Consider the following 26,824-nt stretch of genomic DNA (forward strand, 5'->3'; position numbering starts at 1 on the left):
GCTCAGTATTTCATCCAGCATACCAGACATCTTGGTAACACACAGTAAAACTAGGCAACAGTTCCTTTGTGTAGTGAGCTCAGAAAGGTAAGCTCGAAAGAATAAAACCCAGCATGAGCATTTCTCAGAAAGTAACTGCTGTCTCTGTTCTTCTGGTATGATCTTTAAGAATCAAATACCTTGAAGGTATGACTCTAATAACTAAAACTGGTAATGAGTGGAGACCTCAATTTATTGACTTGGACTGAGTAACAGTGCTAGTTTTATGACCTTAGAATACCTTCCACATCACCACACAGGTTTTCTAAAGTCCTCTCTATGCAACAGGTTATAAATATCACTTGTGGTACAGAGAGAGATGCAAACGCTCATCACCTCCCTTTCCTCCTTTTTCTTTGCACATCCACTCATCAACAAAAAAACCCTAACAAAATAAACCACGCCTCTACTCAGAGGTAGTACTTGGGTCTCTTTTGCAAAGATGGTCTACCTGACATGCATCTAACTAAACTCCAAAGAACTGTTCCTAAACTGCCTGTACTTCTGGCAGCTACTACTTCTATTTCAAAACTGCAAAGGCCTCAGGAACCTGAAACCTAGCTTTTCCAACTACATATCAGGGTGTCAATCTGACATACACCACCTGCAAGACTTTCATATCCAACAGTGTTTTTCCTCTTGCCATCAGAGACCACCGATTCAGAAAGAAAAAAGTAATACTCATTAGGTCTTTGAAAGGCTGGGAATGAAATGAAATAAGTGAAACTACAAGTCAAAGCAATCAGGATTTTCAAAAGAACTGAGTACCCGTGATTTCCGACACATGTGGACGAGAAGTTATGCATTCAATGAATAGCTTTAAGAGTTGGATTGTGGTTTTTTGCAGCACAGCGACTAAGCTGAACACCTAGTAATTAGCACTTGGCAGAAAAAGCTCTGTTCAAGACAAAGACTTTAGAGAACACAGTCATTTGGAGACCAGCAGCACAGTGCACCCACATCTTCAAAGTCCTCCACACACTGGCAAGATTAACATACCTCAACATTTATAAACACGCTAAGAAGAGTCCTCCCTGGAGATCCCCCTGAATCTAATTAGTCTATTACAGAGAAGAAATTTCCATGTCTATATTTTGCTTACTATTTAATGAGCTAATCACTAGATGATTCACTGATATCTGAAGAGTATTCCTTATCCAGAACTTGGGAATTTGCTTCCTCTAAATTCTCAGTGCAGGAGGCAAATTTGTTGTTGGTTGAAGTCCACTAAGAAAGCTTTCTTGATTGGTGTTTTTTGAGACACAAATATTCATTTAATGTGAGTTCAAAAAGTTTGCTAAAATAGGCTCTGAACTGCAGTTACTTCTCAGTAACTCAGAGAAGTACTTTGTCTCAGCCAAGACAAAGAAAGAAATTAAAGCTCAATTAATGCTCCTGTTTAGTTTTGTGTGTAAAGCCTTGATGGAAAACATTGAAATTGACACTCCTTTAACTGGAGCTTATTGTGATTTGTATGGTCCGATTAGCTTTTAAAATATGCCATAAGGTTTACAATCACCAAGGAATACCAGGTGTGCCCAGATTGTCAAGGATTTTTTGAACTCATCATTGGGCTTTTTGAACTGACTTGTAACTATGCAGACAGCACAAGTCTCCTGAACTTTCAGAAGAATCTTCGAAAGGTCTATTGCATGTAAGCATTTCTACCTCCCTCAGAGTTGAATTCAGTTCCCCTCGAGTTAGGGGGGACAAATGTATTCCCAGATCCCAAAACTCAAGTCTGGGGTCCTGGAACCCTATGTCGTACTCCAGGAACACAAAAAGTCAAGTGACAAAAAGAAACACTTTGTGCTTATAGTTTATTCTTATGAAACATGCAGCCTTGAAAGGTAAATCACCCCCAACTTTGGTTATGTTTCACTTCTATTTTGTAAAAAGATTATAAGGAACAGGTTGATAAGACAAAAAAAGAGGAAGGTTAGTGTAGCAAAAGAAACTGAAGCAAGTAAACAGAATGAACAGAATGCCACAAACAGCTGAACATATCTAATACTTCACTGCTCCTCAAATGAGGAAGGTTTTGTTTCCTTCTCATGTCCCGTTTGCAGCCTTCCAGGCCTCACACTCTCTTCTCCATCACTTATGCTATCTACTGGGCCCTCCTCGAAGCAAGTACAACTTACTAAGGCATAAGAAAGCTAAAAAGCCTTTCCAGCTTCGTTTTGTAACTTCTAAACATAATGAGTTGGCTCAAAAAAACAGGTCAAACACAGAACTACGCAATGAACACAGGAATGAGGGCCTATCTAGTTTTTAGATAAACCCATCCTAGGCTCACATAAAATGTCCCAAGACATGTATTTATGACCCAAGACTTAGCATTTTAACCCTTAAACTGGACACACAGATGGATCCCAATGTGTATAAAGTACACGCTCAACACTCCTATCACAAGCAGAACACACTTCTGTGAACAGCCTTTTTGTAACATGAAAACCAGTTTAAAAATATGTGATGGTCATTAATAGGACAAGACAATATAATTTTGATCTCAAAAACTTCCAGATTAGTTGCTGTGAGTTGGGGAACATAGGAAAAGAAAGCTTTAAGGGCATAATTATCATATTTTCTTAGAGGAAAAAAAGCAGTCTTCTGATTTCAGTAAAAAGAAGATGAGCATGGGGCTCCATGGAAAAGGCGAAGGGAGAACATGAGTCCCTAAAAATAAGTGAAGTTACATAGTCTTTGCTTGACATATTTGCTTGTACTCCGCCTTGCTGAGTTGTTCCCAGCAATCCTGTAACAATACACATTTGCAATACATATTTTATTGTAAACAATTTAAGAAGCACAGACCCGCCTTTTTCGATTCTCTTAAAAAAAGATTTTCTAAAAAAAAGGCACAGCTTCCAGACCCCATCTAGTGGCACGAACGCCTTACAACAGCCTCGTCATCCGAAACCATATTTAAGGCTTTTCAATGCGCTGTTTTTGAAAAAGAAACAATACACATGGTTTCAGTTTAACGTCCACCTGAAAGGCTAGAAATACTCACACGTTCTAAAAATAGCAGAATAAATTTCCTGAATCACTAGTCAACTTGTAATCACACTGAAATTATATTAGTACTATATTAATAGCCCTTCATATGCTATTTTTGAGGAGCCAGCCCACCACATTCAAATCTTATTAGTTACTGGCGTAGAAGCAGGGAATCTCAATTGCTGCACTGAATCTGAGACAAAAGAGATATCAAGCTGTGAATGAAGTTTGAGAAAATGCAAAATGAATCCGACTCTGTATCCTGACTCAGTCAGCAAGACTAATCAAATTATGACTATATGAAGTGAGCTAAACTTTCCACAATTCAGAGTTGTGCAACTGTCTCTAAATTTCTCCAGGCATGCCAAGAAATGCTGGCTTTTCAATTACTTCCTTCACTGTAGCAGCCAAGCATAAAGCACTCTCAGCTTCCCATTAGAAAGTTAACCAATTCCACAGCATATGAATAAAATCTGCTCATAATCAGGACTTTTTTCCTAGCCCTAAAAGTATTTCGATTTTAATTTGTAGAGGTGTTTAGTGTTGCCTGACTATAGAAGTGGGTAAAATCAACTTTCCTGGCTGGAGGTATGTAACAGCAAGCTAAGACAAATTCTCCCAATAACCCAATTGGAGAAGAGCCACATATTTTAGAGCAAAGTACCCTGATGTAAAAATCCTCAGATTTTCTGGTTAAATAAGTAGATGCAGCTCATTTGTTTCTGACAAGCAGTGGAATCTATATTTGAATTCTCTAACCTACAAGGATTTCACTACTCTATTCAATATTTTGAAGATTTAGAGCTATTAGTTTAAAAATGCACAATTAACCATATTCCACTGACTGCCATACAAGTTTAGAGGTTAACAGCAAATCTCCCCTTTTCTGACAGTGCATTATCAAGCTGAACAGAGTCAAAGAAAAACTTTACTTCACCTGAGGACCCCCTGCTAATTAAAACTGGAAATTCATCATCGAGCCTGATTCCCTTCAAATGAGTGAAATCCTGTGGATTTATCAAACCTCACCTACATCTGCAGCTGTTGGCTGCAATACATGTTATGTGAAGGTATTGCTAGCTACAGTAGTGCTACTGGCCACAGAAAGTCAGTCTTTGGAATTTCAAGCTTTTAATTTGCTGGGTTTTGCAGCTGAGCAACAGCAGGATTCCTCAGAACAGCCTCCAGTTAGGAAGCACACCACGTAGTGCCTGCATCAGTCTAACTCTGTCTCCATTCAAGAACTGACAGAGAACAGGACAGTAGTTGGGGTATGAGTTTTACATTTAGTGTTATATTAGCAGCAAATTATTAACTACATAGAGCCATATTTCCTGTACTGGAGGAGGGCTGCAGCCCTGCTTAACCCACTGGAAATTAAGACTTTGGCAATCCACAGCAAACACCTAAAATTATCTATACTTCTTCCCCTTCTTTTTACCCACTCAACCTCTAATCAAAACTCCACTACCACACATTGTGACAAAACAGTTGAAGCTTATCTGATCTACAAATTAATAAAATTTTTTCCTCATAAGACATAATGAATTGGCTCAAAATACATTAAAAAAAAAATTCCATATTTCTAGATTAGCAAATTAGATCTACAGAGACCAGTGGAAGTTTTGGCAAATGCTTTGTTACTTTAAAAAAGACTAAAAATCCAGTCTAATTTCTTTAAATATGAGTGACTCTGGTTTTGGCAGCCCACTAGAAGGACGCGGATTATTCTGAATTGTCCTCTTTCCTGAGAGTTTCCTGTGAAAAAAAATGCAGTGGCAGCAGAGTAATTTAGGGCCATTTTCTTTTCATAAGCCAAGCATATCCTGCTCACCATGTTTTGGGCACATTTCTATCAAGCAAAGGAGGAAAGCTAATGGCTGTCACCGCAAAATGGTAGGTGAGGGCAGACTTATCACCTGCATTCATTTATGTTACAGCTCAAGTCTGAGACTCTAAATATTAGACAACAGCATATACTCCGTGAGGAGCAGCCTTTCTCTTACTATTCACTTTTCTGAAGGTAGGCTGCAGGCAGGAAGCATGTGCCTATTTTACACAATGTACCACATGTAGTAGGTGCAAAAGCTTTAAACTCAGTGTTTAAGGGAACAGCTGCCTGGTACACATGGTGTGTGCCCAGCTGTACAATAAGAGTGTTGCACACATTTTCCTGCTTTGGGGAAAGTGGTGTGACCTATCCACCTCAGAATTTCAGCTCTATAGTCACATCCACATTAGACTTTTTAATTGGACAGGTTTACTTCAAACAGATTAGGACCAGAAAAGGGTAGTTCCTGTCCATCAGATGTAAATATACAAGCTTTCAGTAGTTTAATTTATTCAAGGCCTTTAAGATAACCTACACATTAAAACATAAGAAACCCTTTCCCTTCTTCTTTCATCATTAAAAAAAAAAATCTTCTGATTTGTCAAATGCTATTAAGACTTTTATACTGGTGCTACTTACTTGCCAAGAAGCAATTAAATTCTGTTGTAATTATTTTATATTTGGCATTTAAAAGAACAATGCCACAATACAGCTAAAAATTGTGTGTCCTTAAATTTGAGTACAGACTATTGTCCCATACAACAGTAGCCCCAACTAGCTCACAGTAAGCCTTTCACCTTGTGGTTAAGATCAAGGAAGAAGGCAGGATAGCATCCAGATTGGAGATCATCTGAGTTTCCATGACCCGATAGCTGCTAACACTCCAAGCAAATGCTCATTAACACTTTTATATAAATGATGAGAAACTTCTGGAGATCAGTGTCTTAGTAAGAATAGCTAAATATTATAGAAAGGTACTATTTCTGCTATTAGAAAGCAGCTGTTTGAATTTGTAATAGAAGAATTCCTTACTCAAGTTATGTGCTCCTGCATATACCACTGTCAATGTTTATATCGTTAATGATATTTAGAATAGAATCATAGAATCACTTAGGTTGGAAAAGACATCTGTGAAAAGTGAGTCCAAACATTAACCCAACACTGCCAAGTCCACCACTTAAACGTGTCCCTAAGTGCCATGTCTACACATGTATTAATATCTACAGGGATAGATATTCCTGGGCAGCCTGTTCCAGTGCTTGACAGCCCTTTTGGTGAAGAATTTTCTCTGATATCCAATCTGAAGCTCCCCGGTACAAACTTCAGGCCATTTTCTCTTGTTGGATCTCTTTTTACCTGGGAGAAGAGACCGACCCCCACCTCACTACAGCCTCCTTTAAGGTAGTTGTAGAGAGTGACCAGGTCTCCCCTGAGCCTCCTTTTCTCCAGGCTAAATGAACTCAGCTCCCTCAGCTGCTCCTCACAGGATTCGTGCTCTGGACTCTTCACCAGCTTCACTGCCCTTCTCTGGGCACTTCCACTCTTTATTCCTATTAGCCTTACATAACCTTTCCAGCTACATGGGTCGATGCTATTTCAATTTGCTACCCAAGTGAAAGACTTCATCTAAATTTTGCATTCATATAGGATTTACCAACATAATTCCTTTTATATTCCTACTCTGAGAATAAATGTCTGGAAAGAGAAATGTTTTGGTGCAACTCCCTTTTGAAAAAGAGACCAACTTGTGGAAGTTCTTTAATCATAGAAATGAGGCAGAAGCTGAAAACCAAAAAATCCTGCAAAACCAGTATGACTTTGAGGGGGCAGGAGGTAGAGAATTCAGGAGCAAAATTAAGCCTTGGGAAACAGGGAAGGGTGGGGGAAAGGTGGTTTTGAGGGGGTTTTTTTGTTTCTCATTACCCTCTTCTGATTAAATTGGTAAAAAATTCAATTAATTTCCCCAAGTCAAGTCTGTGTTGCCCATCACAGTAATTGGTCAGTGATCTCTTCCTGTCCTGATCTCGATCCATGAGCCTTTCACTATATTCTCTCTCCACTGTTCAGTTGAGGAGTGGGGTAGTAAAGCAGCCTTGCTGGGAACCTGGCATCCAGCCAGGGTTAACCCACCACAGATTATTATGGTAAAAAAAATATGAAAATTTTAAATCTGAAAGACGGATAAAGACTTCAACAGAAGCTTAAATACTCATACATTCCAAACTCTGATATCGGACATTGCATACATCCACTTTAGAACCCAGTCTAATCACATTTCATGCTGCAACCTTATTCTCTTCATTTGTTTATAATTCTATGCAAATCTGGAAGCACATTATACAGCTAAACTGATTATCCAGGTGTCTGTATTATTCAGGAAGTCATACAAAACTCATAAGCACCAAGTAAAAAGCTGCCTTGACCACAATCAGTCAGACACTGAAAACTGAGCTAGGTAGGAAAAACAAACTGTAAACCAGGCAATGCCCACTGCAGCTTCTTCCAATATTAGCAAGCCAGTGCTAAATATAATGATGAGAACTTGACACAACAATCCAAGTTAATCTGTAGTAGTGAGGCCAGGCAGTTCTGAAAAAAATCACTTACCTTAACACGAAGACCTAGTCCCATTTCAGATTGAATTAAATCACATATAAGAAGAAGAATGTTAATTATGCAAAATACTCAATAACCAACATTGTTATTAACTTTGTTCTGAATCTTTTCTTATCACCATATGTTCTGATTTGAAAAAAAAAAAAAGAGTAGCATGCCATCATCTCTCAAGTGAAAGAAATAGCACAAGACAAGCACAGCCAGATCATACCTCTGAGGTTTACGAATATCCCAGAGTCCCACACCTTCCTTAGAGTTGGCGGTAGCCAGTAATCTGGGTTCTACTGGATTAAACATTACACTGTGAAAGGCTGATGGGTAGTGTGCCAAGCAGAAGGGCTCTGTTGAAAAAGTTGAAATTTCAGATATAAGAACAAACAATGTATACAACTGCTTGACGCAATGACTTTGGCAGCTTAATATGGAAACAGCATAACAAGATCTGAAGATATGGAGGCATGTTCAAACCATTTCTCAACCTGGCACATCCAAAGCAATATAAAACCTGAAGTTTTCAAATCCATCCATGTACATCTTAACTCTGTATAAATATGGGAAAGGATATATGCTGAATTTCAAGACATCATTTTGCTTACGGAAGGTTATGAGAGTTTAAAACTAGCTAGTCAAAGATCAAATACTTGAATCTTCTTAAGGTTCATGACCAAATGGTCATCTGATAGGGAGTAAGCATGGGGGGAGCTTCTGAAAGATTTCTGGCAATATATGCCTGAAAGCTTCCACAGACACTGATGGATGACTGCCCAAACCAGAAATGTAGCAATAATTGATTATATGGGAGAATAATATTACAAGAAGTGAAATAAGTTTGTATGGAACTCAGCTCAAAGCAAGCTACCAACCCTGGGGAAAATAGGCTTGCCACCTCCTAAGTGCTGTATAAGCAGACAAGAAGGATGTTCCTTTTGCATAAAAAAATGTTAACAGTTGGCTCTTACTATTCACACAGAGTAAAAAACATGCTCATTCAGACTCTCTCCCTCTCATCAAGATTATGTTTGTCCTGCTACTCTACCCTATTCATTCTGTCAAAATGCTGTCTCCATGAAGAGTAGGGAAAAGCCTTGACTCTGTCATCCTTCTATCTTTCTGCTAGCTTTTACAGCTTTAGACACAGTCTAATTCTCTTTGCTGTGTGTATCTTTCATGGCATGCTGCCACTTTTTCAATCAACTACGGAGCCAGAATCAATGCCTATTTCGAGCCAGGGATTATGCCAGACTTTCCCATTCACTTTTTGCTTTGATGTAACTCCTGTGTTGCTCACGTGCTTGGGAGACACTTATCTGAGCCACCACATGCAGGCACCCTTAGCCCTACAAGCACCTCCAAAGGTACTTAGTTTTCTTTCCTCATATCACTCATTATGGCATATAAAACATGGTTAAACAGACAATCCTCTCAAATTTCCAATACCTTATGAAACAATTGCCTATCAAGCAACTGAGACACAATGAACATTTACTTGTCTTGCCCTACCTGTATCCTCCTCTTCCTCATATTCTATTACAAGCTTTTTCTTATAGGGACTTTCCTCTTCAGGGTTCATTTAACAGTGATGAAAACAAAGGTCTCTAACAACAGCTGAAGCTCCATGCTGCTATTAATTGTCGTAGGAGACAGAGGTAAAAAGCAGAACAGAAGCCAACTTCTGCTCTGCCAGCCTGCCCCAAGGCTTTAGAAATTGCCATCAGTCTGCTGGCAATTCCAAATAAGGTTTAACACCAAAACTGACTTTTTTTTTTTTTTTTTTTTTTTTTTATTTGCATCATCAAATCAGAATCCTGCTGGGACATAAGAGGCTGTTTATTAAAATGGCAGCCCCCAGTGAGAGGCAAAGGCTTGCGTTAACTGAGTGGAGAGACAAACAGCATCAGATTGCCAAATAAAGGAGTTGCCCTTTTTAAAATAAACTTTCAACTTATGTACATTTTTTTAGTCAAATTATTGTCACTAATTACTGGTGCTTTCCTTCACACTTTTATTATAAAGAGCCTGGCACCACAGTTTCCTTCTAAGATATCAAAAGTTTCAGCCTGTCAAAGAAAGATTACAGGAGCTAAACTAATGAGGTACTAAGTCATTTTAATGAAAAATAGGGGAATTACTTTTTTATTGTTCTTTATGCTCATTCACAATTGTAGCTTTTATACACTGGAGTATGAACATGTTTCTCAAGAGAGCAGCTCAACACCATCTCTAATGAAAATTAAATTGGGTTTATAAAAACTTCTGCAAAAATCACTCAGCAGAAAAAGACAGGGAGAAAGAGAAGGGAACAAAACTCCTTTTCCAACCTCTTTTAATGCACTACTTTAAACTAGGAGGTTATTTGCAAGATTTTAATACACTGGCCACTCAGGGTAACTAACTGTACTCACAGTAGCAGGTTTAGTGCCTATTCTCACGAAAATACCCATGCAGACAAGGGGATTACCCAGTGACAAGCATTATACTGCAGTAAACATTGGCAGGGCTCACATATAAATGCTGACTCAGAACTCCTATATAAGCATGCAAAAGCCTGTTATTTAAAATTCAGAGAACCTGAGACAGAACTCCAAAAAGCCTCAAACTACTATAATCAACACTTCACACCATATTCACGGGTACAGCCTTCTTTTTCAAAGTCTTAACAACAGTAAAAGAAGTAACAAGGTTTAACTACAACAAAGAAAGAAAAATTTAATTTCGTATAATCTCAGAAATTCTGATTAGATTGGACATTAGCTTATGAGACTGAGCAGCTTCCTACAGATGCATTTAAGCATCCAGTCCTCCTGACCGTTGACATCCACTGTCAGCAACAGGTAGTTGTCCTAACACAAACAGATCTTTATAGTGCAGAGTTTAGGAGAAGACAATAAAGGAACATTTCACCATTTTCAATTTGGAAACCATATTCAGTGTCTGGTCTTATCATTTGGATATTATGAAGACATAAAAGCAGGAATGAAGTGACTTGCATTTTTTTTTACTTTATCAAAAGTAAAATAGTCACATCAGACTAGTTTAATCTCTTGTTTTGATAGAGTAACTGACCTTTTATACAGGGGAAAAGTGGTATATATATTGATGACTACATTCACATAAGTTATAGTATCAAGTTTAATTACAGGCAGTTGACATTAGCAAAGGGAGATGCATGGGGTAAGAAACAGGCTAAAGGGAAGTTAAATAGCACAGTTCACTTTGCTAAGGGACTTATGAGCAAGAGGGGTGTTATTAATGAGTTCATCAAAGACAGAAGAGACAATATATATATTTTTATTAAAGTCTGCAATATATATATATATGGAGTGTGTACATTTTTTTCAGAATGTTTAATAAAATTACTACACGGGAAAAGAGATAAGGGTTAATACAACTGTGCAAGAGAACTGCACAAAACTGAATGCAGTGCTAGTATATTTAGTTTTTATTTATACTTATACAAAGGCAATATTTATACTTATACAAAGACAATATGCCTGGGGTAGGGAGGGTATCTATAAGCAGTCCTCTATGAGTATTCTGGTGGGGCTTATCAAGACAGACCCAACTCTGGTTACTCATGTTCAATAAATCCTGCAGGATACTAGTGTCTCTAAAAGACTCCTACGAGACTATAAAGTATGTATTGTTTCAACTTTTATTTCCTAGTCAAAAAGGGACAGTCTAGGAAAGTTATCAAACTCATTAAGTGTGAAAAGAGATAATTCAGTCGAACAGCAACTTTGACCCAACAATGTGTACAAATTGCCACAAAATACATTAAGCTGGATTTCACAGCCATAAACAATTTTCCTGTAAGACCAGTAGAAATTACAAGTTGAGGCAATTGCATTTAATCAGCTTACTAAAAAAAATGGAATTCTATTTCAGCTGTGAAGGAAGGGAACCATATTCTGTACTCCTGCAGATTGCTCTGTGTTCTTTAGGATGAGGTAAACTTGAAGCTTCATTTATTTAAGTGTTACTTAAGTATTCATACACTGAAATTCAATTACTGTGGTATTTCTCTCAAATTTATGTAACTATAGTTCTAAACTGAGATTCTTCAACCTCAAAACTGCAGCTGTAAAAACACAGGTCACCGTGTTTTGAGAAGCTGCAGGTTTGTTATATAAATCAACATTATTCAGTTCTGTTTCGGAAAACAAAGACTGAAGTAATAATTCAATTTCCCTGTTATCACATAAGGGCTCTAAGTTTCCATACAACCAGAAAACATTACCCATAACTGTCTCAGGGTCACAGGGAAGTATATAATTAGCTTTGGAAAACTATTCAAATCAAAATGACAGCTTTCTAAACATCCAAAATTTCTTTTCAGTCCAGACTACAGGAAAAAAACCCCAAACCTCATATTCCTAACTGATTGCAAGTTTTGAAAGATGTTGTCATTCCCTCCACTCCCCCTTTACTCAAGTTAAAACCTATTCAAACCAAGTTCTATGCTAGCCTGCACTGTGTACTGGTACTTTATGGAGTCATTTAAGACAGTAAGACTGAACTGAAAAGACTTGCCTATCACTGGGCAAAAGAACTATGCCTCACTTTCACCCTTTTCCAACACTCACTGTCTCGACTGTCCCTGATAAACATATTTTTTTCTCTTCCCTGCCTTGCACAAACTCTTCCTCAATCAACGATCTTTTCCTTCTAGAGATCTCACCTCCATGGGAAGACTCTCGGATGTCCCAAATAAGAACTCGGCCATCATCTGATGAACTGGCAAAGATGTTGTCATTTACTGGGCTTACTGAAAGGCCGTACACTGCATCTTCATGGGCAAACACATCCAAGGTTTCAGTGCTGGAAAACAGATACAGTATTATCATTCTTTTGCTATTGTTTTAAAAAGCAAAGTATTTACAGCTTTATCTACCTAGTAACACTTAGTGATGAAGTTAATGCAACTTCCTAAGAAGACCCTTGTGTATAACTCAAGTGAAAACCAAACAAAATGCCCGTGTTCAGTGACCAAGACATCATGCTATGAGAAAAAAAATATCTCAGACCAAAACCCAAACAGTAAAAACTTCAGATACTGCAAGATGCTATGGAACTCTTGTTGTGTTACATCAAGTCTGGGAGGAGGCAATGGGAAAGAGAAAGAAGCCTTGGGATCTGTGGAGTAAATTTTTACTACTTAATGTAAAAAGGAAAACAAGACAGAAGTACACTCTTTAATACAGGCTTCTGTACTGTCTAGAAGTTCAGTTGAAGCTCACAAAAGACCAACTTTCCAGATGGCTTCTTAAGTAAGTTTTCTTGGTTTTTCTGCATAGACCAGACCTATATTTTTCCATGTAGAAAAACCAGAAAAAAGAACAAAATTATTCCCCCCAAAGTATCTACTTTTCAGCCATTCCACAGCTATTAAAAAAAAAAAAAAAAAAGCCCATTCTCCATTCCTTTCCCATCTTTTTAGATCATTTAAAAAGGAGAAAATAGTGGTATGGAGAGACCAAAAGCTGAAATACTGAGTCAGAATATTCTGGGATTGTTTTATTTCTTTGAAAAAGCCCCTTCATTTCACTAGGGAATACACTTTGTATGCTATCCCTATACCTCATGGAAGCTCCACCATAGAGATCCACATAAAATCAGTGTTTTACTCACGTGGCAATTGATGTTCTTAGTGACAGACCTACTAACTCTGTCTCATGGACCATTAATAAAAAGGAAAAAAAAGCAGTAACAGAAAAAGCCATTTAAAATGATGAAAAAACAGTTGACAGACCAAGTGTTATCATTCAAGAAGATAGAGTAACTTTCCATAGAAATCAATCACAATTTAGTGTGTCAGTCCACTAAGGTTTCTTTCAGAAGATCTCACTAAAAACCTTAGAGGAAAGAATTATGTATGTGTTACAACTGGTCTTAGCATACCTAAAAAAACCCTCTGATAACGAAAGCACATTAAAATCACACACATATCAGAAAGACTAACATCTGAGCAAGACAGAGCAGGAAAAAATGTGTTATATAGAGAAGTGTCAAGGACAAAGATCTTGTAAAAGCTTAAAAAGTCAGAACGTGATAAACACCAGCATCTGAAATTTTGACATTTCCACATTTAATTAAAACAACAAGAAAAACAAAATGCCAAACAAAAAACATCTCCCAACAAACAAACACCTCTCCCAACCAAAACTCATACAAAACACACACTCCCAAAAGCCTTACAACCAAAAAAAAAACAACCCCCAAACACCAAACAACACAATATTCCTGAGAAAGCATCAGAACAGTAGGAAAAAGTTACTTTTGCCCAACTACCATACAAGACTTGTGCAAGAAGCAGACATGAGGTATGATGGAAGGCAGATGTACACTGAATAGTTCAATGCAAAAGGCTTTGGACAAACATAGGAAGAAATATGTCCAAATTATGTTATTTAAGCAACTCAAAAAAAGTAAGGGTTTGTATTTCTCTGTTCTTATATATATCTCTTCCTGCTTTTAATTTATACTTGATTTTCTTGAGTTCACATTAATTAAATGGTCATTGCTTAGAAGTTATTAGTACAGACCAAAATTTTATAGTTTTTTTATACCTCAAATGAAGTAAGATCAAAAGACATGATGTCTAGAGAATTCCAGTCCAACACATTACCACTACTGTATTATTTATATTTTGACTAACAGCCTAATCTTGATGTAGCACAACAAAGCCTAATTCCCAACTGGTTTGCAATTTTGGTAAAAACTAAGCATCAAACCAAATCTGCTTCACATTAGTGTGGAGAATCCGGCAGCTGCAGTCAAAGTTTTAAAGTTAATTAGGCAGGCCAAGCACCAGCCATCTTAAATACAAGTCAGGTGAGTGTGTTGAAAAACAAAACATCTGTATGTGCCAACACTTGTATACGTGCCAGAATAATCTGGCTCTAAATCTACTCAGAACGTACGTTTGCAGGAGAGCATATATATTTAATAATCATTCTCTTCTCCGTGGTCAAAATGATACAAAACCCAAGTGCTGGAAAAAAATGGAATTATGAGGAATACTTCATTCCTGAAATGAATTTAGATAAATAAAAAGCAGGTTTCAGGATTAAAACACTGTGCTCTTATCCTAGACCATTAATTAAAACAAAAAGTGCCTCCAGTGAGCTGACATTAAGTGACTTCTTAAAGCAGTGGAAATACAAACTGTGTATTTACCTTTCAACATCGTGGAGTATAACTTGCTCATCATTTCCTAAAAAGAGAAATATAAGCACTTAACAACACGTTCCAGTGATTAAAAAGCATTATAGTGAAAATAAATCCAAACCAAATTTTTTTTTTTAAATTTTCAATTTCAAAAACAAAACTGAAGCAGAGAGAAGACGAACTCAGTTTCCAAGTGGTTAGCTCTCTGCTCAGTTATGTGAGAGGCTCCATGTCACATTTCCAGTCATGACCAAATGTACCAATACGTTCCATCTGCTACTGCTCAACAAATAATTCTATTTAACTATGCTACCAATCATTCTTTGTTCAGTTTGAGCTTGAGTTTTGGGACATCTGCAGTAAAGAGAAGAATATTCCATGAAGCAGGCAGGACACTTTTAACTCTCATGAAAATACATCTTTCTTCCCACTCAAAGGATACTCCATAAAAAGATCATGGAAGTGAAAGGCACTGGGCTCCCAGATCAAATACTGCCAGCTAACACTATCAGCATCCAGGGTTTTGCAGCCATCGAGAAGGCAAGAATGTGACAGCCAATGCAATTTCTTCTATATTAACAAAAACCAAATCAAGTAACCACACAATCATGTCATTTTTCTTTTATCACATCCACTGAATACAATGGAAACTAACCACATGTGTGCAGGCTAAGAAGGTCACAGCCACAAAGTAATTCCAATAGCTCATGCAGCGTTTTTCAACCTATAGCAGCAGAATATTTTTCTTTAGTCTCTGTGCTGAATATTAATTTACCTAAATTTGGCACCTCCTCTTTAGAAATATTTAAGGACACACATACTTTCACATTTAATTCAGAAGAAAAGAACCCAGAAAGCCCACAAAGTCATATTTTTATGCTCTGTATGTCTTTTTAGTTGTGATATAGAGTTGTGAAGCTTTCCTAATGCACAACAAAGCTAGAGCTATCTGTCACATCAGGCCTTAGGGAAACAAATTCAGTTCCCCGTAAGTTTATTTCATCTTTTCATATACCTAACATTAAGTGCAAAATAAAAAAAGGTCCAAGCAGTTTACTAGGAGGGGATCTTTCATTTCAAATGCTGCTCTACTCTCAGTGTGTGTGGACAGAGAAGGGCAACAGTATTCTTCAGGGATGGGAACTTCTTTGGTACTTTGAGACAGTTTTTCTCCAGAGATTACATGCAAAACACTGTCCACTCAGTTCCTGCCTTCCATTTTTGTAATGGCTACTTGTGGTGCTTGCTCCTTCAAAGGAAAGAGCTCTGAAATTCCTTGGATACAATCCAATTTCTAGTGAAGTGGAAAATCCCTTCTCCTCTGTTATCAAGAGCTGCTTTAGGGAAAGGTCATCAGATTCTAAGTCATTAGTCGTTGGCAGTTGTTTATTTACAGAATAAACTGAGTTCTGTGTGCCTTGTGCTAGTTTCCATACTCTAATTCTTAGTTCTGGGGGTTTTATAAGTATTAGTTTCCATAATTTAAATACAACTCCAAATTCAGGTGTGAGTGTCTGTGTATCTATGTGATAACCAGTAGACCTTAAGTCCAACAATTCATTCAGACCTTTTAAGAATCTTCCAGAACATCACTGAGTGAATAAATATAGCTAGCCCCATTTTACTGACAGAGATAAAACAGATGGTACATTTAGGCCATGCAGCAAAATGACTCTTTATAAGGGATCCAAGAGTCAGACTCACAGCCCTTGCAGATGAGATCAATGAATCTTGATGGAGCAGCTGAAAGAGTTCCTGACTCCTCCAATGGAAATAATTTCTGGCAGAGGCACAGTGGTTTTATGTAAACTGGAGGAGGAAAAAGAGATGAGAATGGCCAGTTTGTCTGTGCATCAGCTGTCACAGCTCATATAACCTGGCATCTTAGCAAAAACCACCATAATTAATGATGTAAATCTTTAACTGCAGGTGTTAACTTCAGTGGCAAGGTATATTTAAGCCACTCTTTTGCTTTTCCTGTGAAAACAGCAGCCTCTGACAGCAGGGTCCAATGGACAGAGGGCTGAGCTGGATATGAGAAAATACCATTCCAGCTGGTCCAGCAAGATTTGGCACAGTTCACTCCTTGAATATTCATGTAAGGTTCCATTTGTATGAGTTCAAACTAAAGTAAAACAGACTTTTGCCCAAAATTTCATGCAGACACATTCATTTGAAGACAGCATGGAGTGCTGTATTTCTCATAAAACAAACGGCAGTCCCCAGAATTAGAAGACAGGCATCACTATTTGACATTTTGGGGGTTTACTCCACCTGAGAAGTGTATCTGAATCATTCCATCCTTCAAATTTGACACCATCTTAAGCTTTGTCATGCCTTTTTTTCTAATGGATGTTATCATTTTAACACAGCATTGAAGGACGAGAAGGTTCCATCGTTCACATGCACTTAGACTCAATTTCTAGCCTTGATTTACAGTTCACAAATCTTGGTTCAAAAACGTAACAAAGGGCTTTGACCAAATAGTCTCATAATATCCTAAATAAAGTCTAGCTGTATGTTAAAGGACATTCTGTACAAATTCTTGTCCTTCTGTTACCATGCCAGATAGAGGAAACGAAGTACTGCAGAAAAATGACACTTGACTGCATTGACAGTCTTTTTCTTCTCAACTAAAATTTTCCTCCTTACCTCAACACTTTAAAAATCATGTGGTGAAATGAACCTGAATTATAGGGATTATTAACCCAGAACAAGTTGATGTCCACTTCCCTTATGTTAGTTTTAAGACTGAATTAAACTTTCTGTTAAAAAGCAGATTTATATTAAAAAGAGACGAAAAATATCAAGGCCTATCAGTGTGTGCCAACAGTTTTAAAAGGCAGGTGCTTACCTAGTGAGGACTGAAATGGGGTCTGAAAAAAAGTGATCCACCAATAGATGGCAATAGTCCTACATGAGCTATCTAAGGGTGCATTAAAATCAGATTGTAGCAGCAAAGATTTTTAAGCATCAGGCTTGAGTGCCAGAGGGAATGCAGGGTCTGCTCTCAATACAGCTAAGAGGGAATATCAAAGACAACATTCCACAGTCTGTAGCACAAATAGGGGCAAACTGAACCCAGGATTCTCATGATAGTTCAAGACAACAATGTAGTAACACCAGGGTTTGAGAAAAGAAGCATGACAAAATTGAAAATGTTGTGCTAATTAAAGAATTCCCTGTTTCCAAAGAAACTTCGGTTACTGATTAAGAACGCCTTCCAGATATCGCCTGGGGCAGGTTCTCACTCATGGCTTCTACTGCAAAACATTCACAACACATAGTCCTGTGAAATCAGGGTGCTCTTCCTTCCTTACCTCCAGAGAACACTTTTGTATTGCCGCTGTTGAAAGCTAGGCAGAAGATATTAGAGTGATGCTCCCCTTTCAGCTGAACTGGTTTGACTCTTGAATGGATGGCTTCTTCCATATGCCAAAGTAAGACCCGGCGGTCATCTCCTCCTAGAATTAAAAAAGGAAATGAGCATTAGTGTCTGAGCCATGTGTAAACTGATGACATTATTTAACTGTGCAGCTATTCATAAAAGGCTTTGCTAACCCCCTATTTAGCACAAAAAATGTATACCTTTTTGGATATATAGAAACACATTTACATTAAGATGTCATGCAGTCAGGTATTCCATTAAAATAAATGAAAACATAGTAATCAGCATGAAAACTTTGAATTAAACAGCTGCCATTCTGCCAACACAGAGTGACAACCTATAGGAACCTGGAAACTCAAAAACGTACTGCTACATAAAACTCTGTGGCAAGCTATAGATGAATTACATGCCAGATAACATATGCATGTTGGCAAAATGCTTCTATACCAACCCCTTGTTGCCAGCCTTGCTTACGCTATTCATAAAACAGAAACTTTTTCCCCCTTACAGTGACAACTATATCTCTTCTAGCAGTCTTTCCAAAGCCTTCATAGCATAGGTTGGCTCAGGACTGACATGTGGCCATAAAAAGATTTTACTGAGGCATTCAGAAGTCTTCAGCATGCACGGTCATGTCATGCTTCTAGATCTCTAAAGGTTAAGACAGACACTTCTGAGGTGAACTCCTGACAAAGAGAGTACCTGGAGAAAAGAAGATCAACTCTCTCTTGCTTTACAACTTGCTGTATGTACTTCTAATTGCTTGCCTAGATGCAGTTCTCAGTTCAGAACTCTAAACACAAATATATTGAAGTGCCTCCTTCTCTGTCTGATAAACAGTCAGATATAAAATGAGTATTAGACTGTTTGTGCTTCACTTGCATTAAACTACTATTTATTAGGAAAAAAAAATCAAGGTACTATTGTATTGGACAGCATTCTCCACAGCAATTTTGAATGCCTGTAAAATCTGAATAAAGCTACTTTAAGTCAGACTTAAAATATTTTTTTGGTATCTCTCTTTAATAACAAATTAAAGTCATCGCAAGTCAAAAATGCCACTGGAAACATTCTGATTTCAGTTAAAACATTTTACTGCTTCTTTGCACAATCAAAAGCATAAACTCAGAGCCATCTGAGCTGCTATCCAGAGGGAAAAAGGCAGGACATAGGGACAAAAAGAAAACAAAATCAATTGGCCTGCTGTTTACTTACAGAAAACATAAATGCATAAACAGAATTAATTACTACTATTGATAATCAGATTTCTTTAAATTTTTCACATCAGATGATGCTATTAAGCATTTTTCCCATGGAACTGAGTTATGTCAAACATCCTATAAGTTAACAGTCTCTCAGCCTGTGAGTCTATTAACAGATTTTATGACACTTTGATGGACAGTACAGCTGCATGTTATGCTTACCCATGCTCCTTGAGATTAATTGTGTATTCCTCTTCCTGATTTTGTACTTCACAGAGCAAACAAGAGTACATGATAAAAAGATTTGTGATGCATTTGATAACTACTGGGAGTGAGTCAAATTTGATGGATCCAGAAACTCACAGTAATTTATGGTCAACTACACTAATGGAAGCTTATATTTCTTTCTGTCTAGAAATAGGAGAGACAGTTGTATTTGCATCCTAGTGATTGCAGGCATAACAAGTAATAAGGAGACACAGAAATACATGACCACATCAGTCAAGTTAAAATCAAGAAGTAACTGTCACACTTAAAAGCGGCTACTTCCCAAAGCTGCCAAAAGCCATATCCTATTGTTATCACTACCTGGAAAACAATTTAAGCAACATTTAAAGCTGGTGAACACCAACATTGCTTCTATCAAACTTTATTTATTGCCTTATGTAAAACACATTTTAGGGCAAAACATTACATATTGTTGTTAATTGTTCCCATAGGAAACCAATCTGCAAAACCACTGCAATAAGTTTACACATCCTCCTACCTGACAGCACAGCCAGCTAGGTGTCCCACTTTAACAGCAAACTCATAATCATTTTCACCAACCACTGCCCAGATACAAGAAAAATAATGAAGATATCCACAGAAAACAAACATTAGTGTGGTTTCCAGCACACATACAGTATGGTAGGAGAAGGATAAATTGTAACCTGTGCAGAAAAGTCTTTGACAGTGTGAAAAGTTGCCACTACCTTCTCTTTCAGAAGTTCCTATACCTTAGTGCCTGTTTCTTCTGCCTCCATTTTGGAAAGGACTCTTCCTATTGAATAAAAATGTTTCTCTCTTCCCAGTTACCTAGATCTCCATGAGACTTTAGTACAAGGGGTCCCACTATTGAGTACTCAACACTACAGCGGTCCAAGAACTATGTTTGCCTTTGTGGTGGCACAGTCCACAGTTTAGGAGCTTTTAAATATTCCCCACACTCATGCAATTCTGTCCCTTCTCCATCTACATACTGTCTTGCACATACTTGTCTTTGAGGACATCTACACCTGTTTCACCCTCTCATACTCCCTGAGACATAAAAGTTTAATAAAATTATAATGTTAATTGGGTTGTAAGTCTCTTACCTTCTAACTCCAACTCAGCTATTCTAGAAATACTTCTGACTTACGACCAGTTCCACTGGGAAGAAAAAGTTACCCAATGTGTTGGGCCACAGAGGATTTATGGCAAAAAGGCACTTCAACAGTCTCTACATCCTCATACAAGAGAATAAGAAGTGTTAAGTCGCAGGTAATTATACCCAAGAAAAGGCAAGGTTTAAGTGACTGAAACCAGGAAAAGTGTAAACCAACAAATGCAATCTTCACCACCCAAACCTGACTCTTACAATAAGAGGGAGAAAGGAGGGAAATTCACATGTATGGACAGGTATGAAGGGAGACAGCAAAGAAAATGTGAACATGCAGAGCTTTTATGCTCTGTAGAAAGGAACCGTGATTCACTGCACACAAAGTGCATGCACATAATGCAACATAAGTTACAAGTCTGAGAATTATAGGAAACTATAGCAGGTCTATAGCATTCATTCTGTACAACAGAACAGCAAATGCTGATTAACTAAAATGTTCTCGATTTACAGTGAATTTATTGTACATATACATCAATTCTATGACAACAGAAGCAGAAGCCACTCAACACTTTTCAAAAACCACTGGACCCACTGAACAACCCTGTGATAACTCTACAATACTCCCCCAAAGGAATAATGAAATAAGTGTCTATGGGAAGAGTACCTTCTTAACATGATACAGGGCATATACCAACAGCAACAGGTTTAATACATATCTGGGAAATCCAAGTCCATGGCTTCATAAGAAAATACCTTAGTCAACAAGGCTCCACATGCGGATTTTCTAGAAATTGAAGACCTGCAAAGTCTTGAATTTGTAATTTTTCAGTCTGTGGTGTCAGAAACAGTAAGTCTGACAACTACAAAGGGGAAATAGCTTCACTTTTATCTTATTTTGCAGATTCTGTTTAGGACTGTATGACTGATAATTTGAAAAGTAAAAGTTTGTGTGACCCAGCTAGGAATTATACAACACCATTCTACAGTTACTTTTCTGAAAGGAACCACATTTAAAAGATTTAATTAGTCAAGTACCTCAGTGCTCATTATGGGTCAACCCTGTTTCTACATTCAAAACTGAAGAGAGACAGGAAGAGAAGTCTATTCTTTTTGGGCCTAAAATAGTTCAAAGGGGGCCAGAACATACCCTCACCAAAGTAAAACTATTCCAATCAGTGTCTGCATAACTCATGAAACACACGAGTTCTTGAGTACTAACAGAAGCACTTCAAAAGCATACCAGTCAGGACTTAAAACCTGCAATTTTAAAGAGCATTAACCTTGCTGATTGCAGACAAAGCTCAAGACCACTACTCCTCTTTGTCTCCCATATACCAGCTCCAGTCACTGAAGAACCTACACGGCAAGTGGACAACACTTCTAAATCATAACAAAAACTATTAGTCTTATTGCTCATACCTACTCCAGAGGTTGTATGAATCACAGAAAGTGGGACTGGATGGTATTTCAAGTTGATCACTTATTTGGCCCTGGACAAAGGCAAAAGGCTAGACTTTGTCAGAATTATTCCTAGATACATCTCTAGTTTGCTCTTAAAAAATCAGTGCTGAGGTAGATTTCATACCCTCCTTAGGCAGCCTATTTCAGTTCCTCATTATCCTTGTCATTAGGCAGATTGCCCTAATATCTAGCCTGAGGATGCATTTTGACCTTACATATAATCCCACTCCCCCTTACCATGTGCTCCTGCTATTTTCCCTTTCATTGAATTCACTGACGATTCAGGCAGAGATGAGCAGATTAAAGAAGCTGACCTGACAGAAAATCAACTGACAGACAAAAAATCTCTTCCTCCCTATTCCGTCCCCCTGATCATATGCTTCCATCATACCAGTTTCTGACTTTAAATTATAAAAGTGCCACATTACAAGCAATGAAGAGGAGAAATAAGTGAATGAACTACAGAATGAACGGCAGGTGCAAGATCAAACAGCATCCTAAAATCTTTCTTCCTATTATTTTGGACCACTTCTTTGTCCTATTCCCAGTAGACAAAGAAGAGTTTACAACTTCATGTAAGAATAATTAAGAACACCTTTATGCAGCTTAGGACTTGCATCTCTACTCAGCTGTTCTCTCTGTAAACTAAATGGACCCCTTCCTTTAAGTCTTTCATTCTTCATACCCTCTTCTGAATTTTCTCTAGTTTCGGCACATCTTTCTCAAAACACAGTGCCCAAAATTGAGCACAGCACTCCATTTGAGGCCCCAACAGCACCAAACAAAGCAGGTTTACTTCACATGCTTTATCATGTCTGACAATATTTATGTTGTGATCTATTGCATTTGGATCCTCTTCTCTATGACTATGGTCTAGTTGCCATAGTGTATGTGTAGAGTTGAATATTTTTATTCACATGCTGTAGTTTGCACTTGTCCCTATCAAAACACATGATATTTTTTCCATGTAATGTATCTTAATTAACTTGAAATTCAACTCCTATCCTCTGAAATCATTGCTGCCTTATCCTGATATCTTTCCCGAGAAATTTTATAATTTCTCAGAAATTAATTAAAACATGATGTAGTAACTTCACGTAAGATCCTTCCTTACACAGAATTCTGCTGGATACAATGAGATTAAAATCAAAGGTGTTCCTCTTTAAAACATACTTGATACACAATCCCCTTATTCAGAAGTAATATTCCACTACCTTTGCTAAAGTCACCTTGTTCCCCTCTTTTAGGCCCATGCTCCTTCAGATTTACACAGCAACTAAATGACAGATCAATTTCCAATACCTTCTTGCACCCTCACAAATTTATGATCATAGAACAGTTATTAATTTTTGCATTATCTGGTAGGAGGGAAAAAAAGCCAAGAGAAAAGGAATGCTGGCATGGATTAAGTAAGCCTCAGATTACAGTACTTCCCAGAAGTTATCTTGAAAGTGCAGTTTAAAGTCGGAAAAAAAGTGGGAGGTTCTGATAAAGATACTCATGTTTGTAAGAGATAGCAGGCATGAAAAATGACAGATAAACAAATAGGAAAACATATCCACCAAACCTGAGAATGGGAGACAGACAGTTTATTACACAGACCAAGTAAAGTTGATTTTCAAGAAGTTAAATTGCAGAAGGAGATGCCTGGCAAATGTGAGGGAAGAAGTCAGATGCACACCATTGCATGGTGATTTTAATTTCCATGCATGGACGGTCATGTGTTTCTCAAACTGTTAAAAGAAAAAAACACCATCTAGTAAATGAAGCATTGCAAAGACACATTTTGCCCAATAAAATCTTTCAACTCTATCCAGCAACAAGTTTTAACCAATTTCAACCCACTTACACATTTCTTATATGTTAAGCTTTCCTCTTCCCTTGTGCCATTCTACAGATAGGCCTTTTCTACTTGTCACACTGCATCTTCTCCTGAGTGTCCAACTCCTCATTCCATTTATTTAATTTTTTTTAAATTCTTGTCCTTATGTCAGTCTCTTCTAGCACTCATGTCCCAAACTATTAATCTCTCTCTCTTTCTCCCCCTCTATAAAGTGACACTGTTGAGTTCCACACAGGCACAGCAAAAGCCTACAAACTGGCCCCCAGCTCAACTTGTAGACCTCAACTTTTTTACTTGAAAATATGGTTACGGACAAATTTAATGACTATTAAATGTGCACTTTCCAGTATAAGATTTGAAGAAGATACCTAAAAGTTTCAAACATGCTTTCAGAAGGCCTGCCAAGGCTTGTCTACGCTGAAGTTCTCTCCAAAATCCTAGCAGGAAAATTATCTGGAACTGTAACATAAACTCTGTTTAAACAGTTTAAATTGTTTACTGAAACAGTAATCGTTAGCCTTACAGATTTGCTTCTGGGAGATAGATTTAAAAAAAAAAAAGGTGGGACACATACCTAAGGAAAGCATTCCAGCCAACAGTGATGAGAACAGCACTAATCTGGATGCAGGCTAGCATTTCAATGGCATCAGTATAACCAATGCACTGTACCAGTTGCACTTAAACCATCTCTAACAAGGTCTAAGTTGTTAACAAGTCAATTAGCCAAAGCAGACTTCTTTAGATTAAGAATACAGATATTACTCAACACTGAACAACTGAAAAGACTGCTTGCACTCTCCCTTTTCACACATTCCAATATCCCTGTTAACTCTCTTAGCTGCTATAAGCACAGATGGAAGCATCTAACATCTCATCCTTACCTCAGCAAGCTGACTATTTTGAGGGAAGAGAGACCCACATGACATCTATTCTAAGGCTTTATCTGCATTTGGAAGTCTTGTAAAGCAACTCTTCTACAAAACTTCAGAGTAGAGGTAGCTTATACCCTTCCTTTACCTTTCATCTGAGCTCTCATCTTTGCTTTTTTCCTGCTGTTGCTATTTCTCAGAGCTTCAAGATCAAGTACAACCTTAAAAAGGAGTCTTTTGAGTGTAATTTTAATGAAGATTGGTCTAATAATAACATGAAATTTAAGACTATTCATAAATCTTTTGACTTTTAATTTCTTGGTTTTGACTGAAGCACAGAGCACCTGCTTGCTGTTCCTATGGCACATAAAACACTCTAAATCTTATGGTCACAGATAACATGAACATTTGTAAAGAAGTTACCATAATTAGAGTTCTTCATTTTCTCAGGGCATCGACACAAGGTCATGCTTAAGGTAGCCTGTTCTTGACTACTCCAAATATGTGCACTGCTAATACATGTAAATTAAGCCTTTTTTTTTTTTTTTTCACTTGCTTGCTACCATTTATCTCCTTGCTTGCTATTCATTTATCTACATACCGAGGAAAAGCTTACCCCCTTTGAACACTCTGAAGCTTTATGAGAAGTTAGGAAATTGAAATCAGGACATTGTTTGAAAGCCTTCCTTTTACGTATGCTTCTTTAGATGCCCAATAGCTGGGAAATCTGCCTCCATTCTCTCACTGCACCTACCTTGACTCAGGCAGTTTGGTCAAAACTAATTCTTAAAAGTCCATTCTAGTCCTCAACTTTTTATGCTTCTACCTAAAGAATGGATGTCAACATAGGTAAGTGCATTGATGATATGACAAGACCTGAAGTATCTCCTAAAGCCTTCTAGAGCAAGAAGAACAGAAAATACTGATGTTGTTTCCATCACTTATTATGGAAAATAAAAAAGAAACAGTAGTTACACTTGAATTCTCTGTAGCACTTTATAAGCAGAAATACAATGCTCTATTTTCTACTGAAGAAGGACCAGTGCAAACCGGCATGCCAACTCTAGCACAAATGGGAACTTTAGAATAGGTGAATCAGCATTCCCTTCCAATACACATTTATATACATATATATGTGTGCATGTATACACATGTATACTCACAAGATAAATGGATGCCTATCTCGTAAGTTGCACGTGCATAAAGATAAAAGAATCCCCAACAGTAACACTAAGACCCTTCATGGACACACATTCTAGACCACTCTGTGTTTATGCAGTGTTTCTATTCTGTCCTTGCTTAAAAGTAATCAGTCATAACTTTTTATTGAATCCACGTGTTATTTCTGCAGTTAATACTGATACCTTTGTCTGATACAGTCCACCTCTGCCCAGACACCACAAGAAGGCAGTAAGCTGCCCGCTCAGCCATACCCCCATCACGTTCCTTCGTAGCCCCTGTCGCTATTTACAGGGTGGCCAGGCAAAGCTGAGGCCCTCTCGCCCCTCCTCCACCCCGTGGTTGGTAACCAGGCCATCACCCTCCAGCAAGCGGAGAGACCACGCTCAACAAAGCTGCCACGGCCTTGTGCCAAGGAGCTCTGCGATTCCCCCGAGGGCAGCCACTCCATACGACCGGGAGTGGGCCTTTCCCGCTGCTGCCCGGCCCCGGGGGAGGGAGCTGCCGGCAGCCCCAACCCCAGTCGGCAGGAGAGGGAAAGGAGACCGCTCCTTCCAGCTCGCTCCCCCTGGGGGTGAGGGGCGGCCGGGACAAGACGCCCCCCGACCGCGGCCTGCGATGGACACCGCACTGGGCGGCCTGGCCCTGCCCGGGGCGGCGCGGCACGGGCGGTCCCTCCCGGACCGGCAGCTCTCTCCCCGCCACCCGAAGGGTTCTGCCCCCTCGCAGCGGGGCGCAGGGGCCTCGGGTTCGGCGGGAGAAGGGCATCGCGGCCCCTCAGCGCCGGAGCCCCGGGGCGCCGCCGGCAGGATCGGCCCGCGATTCCCCGGCCTGTCGCTAAGAGCCGCCCAAGGAGAGCGCGGCCT

General features: G+C 38.4%; 1 protein-coding gene across 6 annotated transcripts in view; it reads right to left on the reverse strand.

Moving 5' to 3' along the window:
- Positions 1-26,824, reverse strand: part of DCAF5 (DDB1 and CUL4 associated factor 5) — a 72,398-nt gene that overhangs the window by 44,379 nt on the left and 1,195 nt on the right. For 3 of the 6 annotated variants that reach the window (XM_027641949.1, XM_027641955.1, XM_027641950.1), the window contains exons 2-5: positions 17,977-18,120; positions 14,666-14,702; positions 12,168-12,307; positions 7,701-7,830 (exon numbers count right to left, since the gene is read on the reverse strand). In XM_027641949.1, coding sequence (XP_027497750.1) covers positions 7,701-7,830; positions 12,168-12,307; positions 14,666-14,702; positions 17,977-18,120 — 451 coding nt within the window. Of the gene's footprint in view, positions 1-7,700; positions 7,831-12,167; positions 12,308-14,665; positions 14,703-17,976; positions 18,121-18,552; positions 18,720-18,746; positions 18,887-23,634; positions 24,388-26,824 lie in introns of those variants that run through there. The other 3 variants (XM_027641951.1, XM_027641954.1, XM_027641953.1) reach the window with 3 other exon arrangements.

The sequence above is a fragment of the Corapipo altera genome, unplaced genomic scaffold (assembly GCF_003945725.1).
Source record: "Corapipo altera isolate COAL_440 unplaced genomic scaffold, ASM394572v1 23b, whole genome shotgun sequence".
NCBI classification, from domain to species: Eukaryota; Metazoa; Chordata; class Aves; order Passeriformes; family Pipridae; genus Corapipo; species Corapipo altera.